Source organism: Macaca nemestrina, chromosome 14 (genome assembly GCF_043159975.1).
Source record: "Macaca nemestrina isolate mMacNem1 chromosome 14, mMacNem.hap1, whole genome shotgun sequence".
NCBI classification, from domain to species: Eukaryota; Metazoa; Chordata; class Mammalia; order Primates; family Cercopithecidae; genus Macaca; species Macaca nemestrina.
The window spans coordinates 19,976,610-19,987,207 of NC_092138.1; the positions used below are offsets into that span (position 1 = coordinate 19,976,610).

The 10,598-nt window shown below is 44.6% G+C and overlaps 1 protein-coding gene across 1 annotated transcript in view; it reads left to right on the plus strand.

Annotated features, from left to right (window-relative positions):
- Positions 1-10,158: 10,158 nt before the first annotated feature.
- The window catches only part of LOC105498714 (G protein subunit alpha q), a 321,416-nt gene continuing 320,976 nt past the window's right edge, over positions 10,159-10,598 (plus strand). The window contains exon 1 of the mRNA XM_011770985.3: positions 10,159-10,598. Coding sequence (XP_011769287.1) covers positions 10,463-10,598 — 136 coding nt within the window. The 5' untranslated portion in view covers positions 10,159-10,462.

Consider the following 10,598-nt stretch of genomic DNA (forward strand, 5'->3'; position numbering starts at 1 on the left):
CAGGCCCTACTAAAAAATCTTGCAAGGCATGTACTTCAGGTAAATTCTAACCATAATTTAGGTGCATTTGAGTGATTCCAGATCTTCAGATATTCATCACTTGGCAGGACAAAGAGTCCAAAAGAAATAGTGTGTGATGACTTTTAAAAGACTTGAACAATGAATGGTCAGGAAGAGTTCTCAGGAAATTGCTTTACTCTTACTTAATCCAGCTCTTAGTTTTTAAAATTAATTCAAATGTACTATATTTGAAGATTTCCTCTACAAGTACAGTAGTAGCAAATGCACAGCATGTAACCTGTGACATAACAAGATAGATACTAAAAAGGACTCTATATCTTCCTGGGGAGCAATTTTTCCCCCAAGTAATTGGTAACATCCTTTTCTTGATCTCTGCAAAATGTCACCATTGAGATCTAATCTTCACGAAGCTGAGCACTTTTCTTGAATTCCCTGTGAATGAATGAAAGGGAAGGTTTAGCCAGTAGAATTTTTATTCGCTTTGGGCAAGCTACATTCCTAGATGCAAAGAGTTAAAAGGGTATGTGGGGCATCTGCAGAATAAAGTTTTGGAAATGCCTATAGAACAAGATCAAGGTTTTCTTAAACTATAGGGTCTGGTGGATTTGCATTAAAAGGAAGCCTGGAATATTTTGGATTGTACTGTCAAGCAGACTTTTCACTGAATTATGGGTTTTATTAGAACGCCCCAAAATAAAGAGCAGCTCGTTCTTTAGACTTCCAGCTTTTAAAAACTCAGCTTATGGTTTACAATTTAGTTATAATAAAATCCTGGTTACAATGATTTGTAGATAGACACATAGATTTATAAAAGTCTCCGAAATTATTAAAGCCTCAGAGTAGTTTATAATGATGGAAAAACCTCCCAAAATTAGTTAGAAAAAAATCACCAGCATTTTGACACAAACCCATTCATAATTTTAAAATCAGTACTTGTGTTTTAGCAAAGATGGGGGAATGAGACTTTTTATATGTTGCTGGTGGGTATAAATTGCTACCAACTTTCTGGAGAAAAATTGGCACTATATATCAAAAGCTTTAAAAAAGTGCATGTTCTTTGGCCCAATAATTCTACTCTGTGGAATTTATTTTAGGGACATGAAGATACACACACAGATTGATATACAAGTATTATTCATTGCAGCATCATTCATAATGAAAAAGAATTGAAACAACATAAATGTCTAACAAGACAGTATTGTTTGAACAGATTATTATAAATTCAAGCAATGGAACACCAAGCAGGCACTAAAATAATCTTGGAAGCATATTTAATAAATAAAAAAATCAGGGGAAGAACAAAGGACTAAATGCATAAATATTTATTATAGAAGTAATACTCGAAACAAATATCTATCAATAATGGACTGGTTGGGTCCCGAAGTTTGAGGCTTGAGCCCAAGGGTTCGAGACTACAGTGAGTTACAGTTGTGCCACTGCACTCCAGCCTAGGAAAAAGAGCAAGACCTTGTCTTAATAATAATAATAATAATAATGGACTGCTTAAGAAATTGTGGGGAATCTGTAATAGAATGCTATGCAGTGTCAAAAAGAAAGAGTATATGATAGGGACCCATCTCTGATACATTGTGAGTAGAACAGTAAATTACAGAATAGGTTGCATAGTATGCAACCATTTGTGTAACAAAAATATACATTTATGTCTGTCTATGCACAGGAATTTCTGGAAGTCTGCCAAAGAAACTAGTCACACTGGCTGCCTCTGGGGAAGTGAGAGGTGTGTTGGGGGTGGGAGGGAGACTTACTTCTTGTGTAAAATTGAAAAAAAAAATTGAAGAAAATGATGCAGGGGGAAAAGCACATAAAAAATGTCTCAAGGTCTAATGGGACAGCAGGTGAGGAAGGAGAGCTAGCTTGGTTCTAGTGAGCACTGAGCCTAGTACTGGCCTAGTCCTAAACGGGACTGCCTTTACTTCCCTGTCTGGATGTGTAATTATGGCTACATCATCCACTTACTGGCTGAGGCTTGCACATGTAATTAGTTTTATTGCTGTAACTCAGTTGTTCTCAATCTTGCTTGCATATTGGAATACCTGGAGGCATAAAAAAATATAAAAACATACCAAGCTCCACCCCAGACCAATTAAATCCAAGTATCTGGGGTAAGAATCTGGCATCCAGTATGGTTTAAAGGCTCCCCAGGTGATGCTAATGTGCAGCCAGGGGTCAGAATCATTGTTTTAATCTGGGGCCTTGATTTGATTGAAAATGCAAATGCTCCTACAAGGTCTCTGTAATTTACTATCAGTAAGTTATGGACTTCCTGAGAATAGGTAAAAGGTTAAATGAACACTGATCCTTTCAAAAAGATGAACACAAATGTTGAGGTCAGGAAAGGTGGAGACCAAGGAAGGGGAATCAGGAAAAGAAAATTCAGAGTGAGATAACCCATGTCCTAGTCTGGCGTCTGGCACTTCTTTTTATTTTTAATTTTTTCGAGACAAGGTCTCACTCTGTCACCCAGGCTGGAGTGTAGTGGTGTGATCTCAGCTCCCTGCAGCCTTGACCTCTCAAGTTCAAGCAATCCTCTCACCTCAGCCTCCCGAGGAGTTGGGACTACAGGCACACGCCACCATGCCTGGCTGATCTAAAATTTTTTTTTTTTTTTTTTGTAGAGGAGAGGTTTCACTATGTTTCCCAGGCTGATCTCAAACTCCTGGGCTTAAGGGATCCTCCCACCTCAGCCTCCCAAAGTGCTGAGATTACAGGTGTGAGCCACCACACCCAGCCTCTGCCACTTCTTGGCTGCACGGCCTAGATCAATTTATAGACCCTCTCAGTGTGATCCTCTGTGGCAACTGTATTAGTGCAGAGGTTTTGAAAATGGCCTCAGAGAAGAGGAAAGAGGAAAGACGTGGGGATTCCATGTCACCTTTACCCTTTTGTAGACTGGCTTTTCAGTACACTTTACTTTTAATAAATGATTGCCAGATTTAAAAAAATTCCTAAATCACATAGCATCTGATGTCTCTTTAGTCTAAGATCTTTGCTTCTAAATGTAAGCCAAATAGTGAGCCTAAATGTAATGCTTTCTGTATTTTTCTCATCATTTTGAGTGTTGGAGAGACTGTGGAAACTTCTACTGCTTTCATTTGGACAACCAATGGCTTTTCAACCAAGTTCTTTTGTTCTAGTTCCATAGACAGCAATAATATATATTTTTAAGCGGTAAAGAATAAATAGCCCCCCACTGCTCATTCCTTCCCTAGAGTGAGAAGTTCTCCAGTTTGTAGGCCAACTCATGCATAACTTCTATACCAGAGCTGGGACCGGGTGAGGCATTTGCCTTGGGTGCAAAATATAAGTAGCATCAAAAATCTCAGTAATCAGGATAGGTAATATTTTAATGTAATACTTTAAAAATCTATATTAATGCAAAAACCCCATGATAAACAAATAATCAACATTTTATTTATTTGTCTTTTGAGACAGGGTCTCTACCTGCCCAGGCTGGAGGCGGGATCTCGGCTGTCTGCAACCTCTGCCTCCTAGGCTCAAGCAATCCTACTGCCTCAGGCTCCAGAGTAGCTGGGACTACAGACATGTGCCACTACGCCTGACTAATTTTTAAATTTTCTGTAGAGACAGGGTTTCACTATGTTGCCCAGGCTGGTCTTGAACTCCTAGGCTCACATGATCCACCTACCTCAGCCTCCCAACATGCAGGGATTACAGGCGTGAACCACTGTGCCCAGCCCAACATTTTAAATAGAGACAAGATCACTAACAGTTCTGTGCCGTAACAGACAAAGCCTAAGCCAACCAACCAACCAACCAACCAAACAAAAAATCTTCACTCATCTCATCTTCTTCCAGACCCGATTCCATATTGTCCAATGCACTCACCTCAAAGCTAACATTTAGGAATTTGTATAAGAATGTATAGCTGGAAAACATTAACAAGTTTGGAAGAAGTATTCGGAAATTTTGTGGCTCAAATAGATTTTGGTAGGCCGAAGAGAGAGAAAAAGACAAGAGAAAAAATAAAGCAATAGAGAACACTTTGGTATCTAAATTTGTGGTTAGGAGAAGATATTTTATATTTATCTAAAATTTAAAAGCGATTACCTTTTTTAACATCTTGATAAAATTCAGAATGGGAGGTTGAAAAATTTAGGAGGATAACAAACTGAAAAATTCATATTAAGACCATTTCAATCATTGAGAAGGCGGAACAGGCACTTTAATTACTTATGTGTTTTCCATCAGCACGTGCTGTGTTTCATTAATTTATCACACACTGAGCAATTAACAACTCTGACTATGTATCTTGTCAAGATCTTCAATGTATAACCTGCATGTGGTCTGAAATGAATTGGTGATAGGAATATCAACTTTCCTACAAAGTTGATTTAGGTGGAATTAATATAGGCTTTCATCTGGGTTTTGAACAAAAATATTGCTTCCCAACTTTCTGAATACTCTAGTGATGGCTAATTTTCCTTGGTGAACTCATTGGAGGCAAGATTTTGAAGCACAGGGTGGAAGAACATTTTACAGAGGGAGACAAGCTTTGGTGCACACCATCTGGCTAAGAAAAAAAAAAAAGAGAGAGACAGACTGTCATGTGGCCAACATGTGGCTTCTTTTACTGGACGATCTAATTTTCATTCATTTAACAAATGTTTATTAAGCATCTATTATACTACTGGCATTGTTCTAGGTGCTGGATTCAGGAGTGAACAAAACAGACAAAAATCTTAGCCTTATTGAGCTTTACATGAGAAATCATCAAAAGGAGATGAACGTAATGGGATAAATGATTATTTGATTTAGAAACATACAACAAAAACTGAGAAATAAATCAATTCCCTTGATCAACCTGACATGAGTAATGCCCAAATCCAGTCCTCTTCCAGCTCACTGTTTTAGGTCAGAGGCCCACTTCCAATGTCCACAGGTATGGCATGTTACTAAAAGCAGAGTATAAATTGATCTAAGTGGTGCTGAAATGGGAAGTAAATTAGGCTGGTGGGAAGCACTGTCATTGGAATACAAGCCTGGGCTTGCTAGATCATGACCAATAACTTCAGATTTTTATGTGAATCTCTTGACATTTTTGTGCTGGCAGCTAATTAAAAAACCTCAATAGTACCACTGAATCAAAAACAACACTTCTGCAGGCTAAAGACCACGAGTTTACACTCTTGGTCTTAGGTTTGAGTTCAGCAAAGCCGGAAAGTCTTCAAGGATAGGGGGGGTCCAATTTGTAGTAAGTGCAGGGCAGTTAAGAAAACTCCTAAACTAGCTAAATCATCCTTGATCTGCTGGGTCCCAAATAGATGTTTTTTAAAATTTTTAAATAAAAAGAGTCCCACTGTCATCCAGCCTGGAGTGCACTGGCACGATCTTGGCTCACTATAGGCTCTGCCTCCCGGGTTCAAGCTATTCTCCCACCTCAGCCTCATGAGTAGCTGGGATTACAGGTGTGCGCCACCACACCTGGCTAATTTTTGTATTTTTAGTAGAGACAGGGTTTCACCATGCTGGCCAGACTGGTCTCAAACTTCTGATCTCAAGTGATCAGCCTGCCTTGGCCTCCCAAAGTGTTGGGATTACCCACCACACCTGGCCCCAAATAGATTTAGATCATGATTTTGGGTGACCTGACATCTTACTCTCTGATTTTAGTACATATTCATTCATTTGTTTATTCATTCATCAAACATTAGCTTCTCTGGCTGAAACACTATTCTACTCAACTTAAAATGAGCTCCCATCTGACAAGCCTCTTAGAGTCTTCCAGTCTCCTGGGACTTTGGTGGCCCTTCAAACTGTAAAGTACAGTGCTTCCCTTGATATTGCCAACCCTGGATAAGCACAAGATAGATATATTTGATTGGAATAAGAGTATTACCCAGGTGCATTTTCTGAGCTTGGTAAAGGAAAGATGTCATTGAGGTACTATGCTTCATTTAGATTCTAGAATATCTGCTACATGACTTGTAATGTGGATATTTTCTCTTTTAGAAGATGCTTCATCCTAGTTTTTCATCTTCAACATGTTGGCCCTGCTCTTCTTTCCACTGGACAGTTCCACTTAAGAATCTCAGTTTTTCTGCTGTTACAAGAATGTTCCTGTAGGTGGTGCCATTTGCAGCTCTCAGCGTCTCCCTGTGTCGGCTTCTCTTTCTTTCCCAGGAGCAAATCCACTTTATTACTTGGCCAGACAGCTCTTTCCCAGCTCTTGTAGGGTCTACAATGCTCTTCAGGCTGATTTCTAAATGGTCTTCTGGGTGACCAGCGTGTGTCTCCTCATACTTTGGGCTAATTTGAATGGCAGCTTAGGGAACTGCTTCTCTTGAACTCTGCTAGCAATCCATTTTCCGTACTGTATGTTAGCAACGAGTGCTTCTCATTTTGTATTGTTTATTCTTTGAAGCGCATGGCCCGTCTCACCAAATAGATTATAAAGCCTTTAAGGGCTTTGTATGCCTCAGGCATCTGGGATAATACACTGCCTGGGACAGGCAGTCTGCAAGTGTGTGTTTGTTGACGATGTAGGTGGTAGCATTCTTTTGTTTATTCATTATTTACTGAGTAGCTGTTCTAGGCTAGGCTCTCTTTCTGGTGCCTTGCAAACAGTTATGAAAAACAAGGTCCCTGCTCTCAAGAAGCTCCTAATTCAGAGGGGGAGAGGGCAGAGAGAAAGAGAACACTAGAGAATGACAGTGAGATGGTGCATATGAAGCAGCCATGCTAAGTGACTGGGAACAAGAGAGGTACTGTATATTGCCTGTGTCTGATTACCTCTATGGGCCTTTCCTTCCCCAGGAGATCCTTTTAGAAGAGCACAGCCTTTTCATTCTTTGACTGCAGAACCACTCCTTAAAACTAAACTATGCCTTTTACTGTTTTTCTTTTCCAATCCCCAAAGGACAGGGTGATACGATCGTGGGGTTGGAGATCCATCTCAGGATACCATAGAAAAGGTGACAGTCTTCCTATTTTTCTCTGAAGTTCAATGTTCCTTGGGTATTGCAATTTGCTTTTCAGCTCATTAGTCCTTGAATTCTCAAAATGGTTTATCATCTTACTGTCTGTGTGAGGTGACATGGAATTGCTGATTTACTTTAAGGTGATGTAGGTACCTATTTATTGAAAACCTTTTCATTCTTTAACATGCATCTCAATGCCCCTTTTCCTGCCATATCTTTTCCAGTTCTCCCCTTCCTTTTTATACCTTTATATTGTTACTTGTATCCCAAATTTTATACAAATTTTTAGTCTTTCATTATAGCTGCTTAGAGCCTCATTCTAAGACTATAAGCCTATGGAGGGTAAGGACTGTATTTTATTCATTTTAGTATCACTCTTATCCTGCACCTTCACCTGTTATTTACACATAGTAGGCAATGAATAAATGCTTGTTGTCTGAATGAACTGGGATTTTGTAACGTGATCCTGTTTAGTTGCATGTTTTAGAGTATGTGCTTGTAGAACATGGTCAACTGTCAGTTGTTTCTGCATGGGTTCTATTTGTTTGACTTAGTCTGTAGGAATATTTGCTTGGCAAATGCTCTCCAGATAATATGAAAAGGTTTTTGGATAGATCTGGGCTCAGACTTGGAATTTCTTTTCCTGTTTCCTTCTTGACACCCATATATGGCTTTATCACTGTAGCATGCTGGTTTTTCTTACTTCCTGATTTCTCCCCAGTATTTGAAACATTCTCCTATTGATTCATTGTATCCATTCAAGTATCTAAGTGCCAGGGAGTGTTTCTGATGTTGGGGGGAAACAGGGGGAACAAAACAGACTCTGACTGTATCTACAGCCTGCTGAAACAGGCAAATTCATCAAATAATAGGACAATTCAGTAAAAACAGATGACCTGATAGCCTGATGACTCATTTTAAAAGACATTTTTGAAAGTCTCAGAGGATCCTTGGGTAGGAAACCAGACACTTGAAGCTTTCTGTCACTTGGTTTTTCATTGTTTTGTGTCTCTCCAAAGCTCATATACAGACATATATTAGGAGGATGCAAACTTAAAATTTTTTCTCCTGAAGCTACTATTTTTGCACACTGAATTTCAATCTTTAATTTCTTTAGTCACTTGATTTTAAATTTTAATTTCATTGCAAGTCTAGCTGTTCTTTGTAGGCATTCACATACAAGGGTTGAGGTTTGCCCTCTCTGCTCTCCAGGCCAAGGTGAAATTTAATTATTTTCTAGGTTTTAAAGAGAGAACCTAAAATGTACATTTTGTATCTTGACTTGCTTGATTTAAATTCTGGTTTAGAGTGTGTGTATGTGTGTGAAAGGGTGGAGTAATGGCAAATGAAAGAAAGAAGGAAGTTACACACCTGTTGTCTAAGAACCCTATATGAATTCTTGATCTGTAGCAAAAGCAAAGTCATGACCATACCTTACACTCTGGATCAGCAGGTTGCACCAGGGACACTTCAGAGAACACATGAAACGTGAAAAAGCGGTTCTCGTCATAAAAGACAATTTTCTTTGAAGATCTCAGGTTCCTTTAAGGCAGGAAGCAGTATGAGTTTCACCTCCTGGACCTGATTGAACGAGATTATTTTCGTGTGCTATTTATCAGCAGACGATCACAATGAAATATGCACACGACACTTAACTGCCTCAATCAAATATTGCAAACCAAAAAAACTAGAATGCCACTTTGCTGGGGCCACCTTAGTTTCTCTTCTATTTCATTGTTTCCTTTCCGTTTATTTCATATTATTTAACATTTTCCCATAAGTCATCCATAATTCAATCTCAGTCTAGAAGGGTAAATTCGATTACTCGGCGGTTAAACATTGTGTGCCTTGAAACAAGAGAACTTGTGAAACAAAAACAAAAACAACTTAAAAAAAACAGAAACAACCAACAACCACCAAAAAAACAAAGGCATGAAAAGTTGGAACCTATCGGGAGGCTGCTGGAAACTTGGGCAGCTTCCTTTCTCTGCTCAGGATTTAGATTTCTATCTCTCGTTACTTTGCGGACAGCTTCGCCTGTGAATCTCCCCCTGTGCCTCCGGGCACCGGTGCCAATTCCTTCCCTTCCCCAGTTGCCCCCCACAGTATAGAGGATCTTATTTTCTAAGACTGCACCGGGGTCAGAGGTGACACGAGAGTTTCTAACCGAATGGCGTTTTAGAAATAGGAACGGGAAACACAGAAGCGGCTGAGGGGCGTCCCCGCGGAGCACACAGGCACAGCGCGGGAGCCGCGGACGCCAGCGCCGGCGCCGCAGGGAGCGCGTGCGGGGCTCCGCGGGGCCGCCTCCCGCGACTTCAGCAGGGGCCGCGGCCGCGCTCCCGGGCCGGTGGGCTGAGGCAGGCAGAGACCGCCATTTTCCCGCCTCACCACGCCCGGCCGGACGGCAGCCTCAGGTCGGCGGCGGTCCTAGCACGCAGCGGCGACCGCCGGCTCGGGCTGCACGTCGGCGGCCGGGGGCGGCCGTGACCGCGGCGCCAGCGGGCTCTGCCGAGGGTACGGGAGCAGTGGGCGTCCGCAGAGCCCGAGAGAGCCGGCCCAGCCCGGGAGCCGCGCGGGCGAGGCGAGAGCCGCACTGGGAGGCGCGCCGCGGCGGCCGCGAGCCCAGGAAAGCCTTCCAGGAGGGGCCGGGCGGCACCGCCTCCCGGCTCCCCTCCTCCCGCGCCCGTCCCCTCCGCCTCCTCCCCTCCTCCTTTCGCCGCCGCCTCCTCCCTCCCGGATCTGTGCTCCAGTTCAGAGAAAGAAGAAAATGTGTGTGTGTGGCGAGGGGGAGGGCGCGCACTGAGCAGCCGCTCCGCGCCTGGCAATCGGGGCAGGGGGTGGGCGTCTGGCGGGGGCGGAGGCGGAGGCGGAGGCGGAGGAGCGCGCGGTTGCCGGGCGGGCCGGGAACCGGGTCTGCGCGCGAGCCGGGCGGTGGGCGCGGACAGGGCCGAAGGCGCCCGGGAGCCGTGTCAGGCGGCGGCGAGGAGCGGGCGCGCCGGGCGCGGGGAGCCGTCGGCGGCCGCTCGCTGCGGGGACACCCCGGTGGATGAGCTCTCGCCGCCAGGCGCACGGCGTAGGGGAGCCTCGCAGGCGGCGGCGGCGGCGGCGGCGGCTCGGGGGGCGAGGCGGGCCGCCCGTTCCTGGGGAAGGAGGCGCGGGCGTCTGAGCGAGGCCGGGCGCGGCGGCCTTCTCTCACGCGCCCCCCGAGCCAGCGCCCGCCTCCCGCGCCCGCCTCCCGCGCCCGCCTCGCTTCTCCCGTCGGCCCAGGCCATCCGCTCCCACCGCGCCCCCGGCCCACCTGGTGGCTCCGGCTCCGGCCGCTGCCCCCGCAGCGGTTCCCGGAGCTCGTCCCGGCCGCGCGCCCGGGCGGCGGGGGCTCGGCGGCCACCGCTGCCTCGGGGGAGCGAGGGCGGGAGGGTGTGTGTGCGCGCTGTGAGCAGGGGGTGCCGGCGGGGCTACAGCGGAGGCACTTTGGAAGAATGACTCTGGAGTCCATCATGGCGTGCTGCCTGAGCGAGGAGGCCAAGGAAGCCCGGCGGATCAACGACGAGATCGAGCGGCAGCTCCGCAGGGACAAGCGGGACGCCCGCCGGGAGCTCAAGCTGCTGCTGCTCG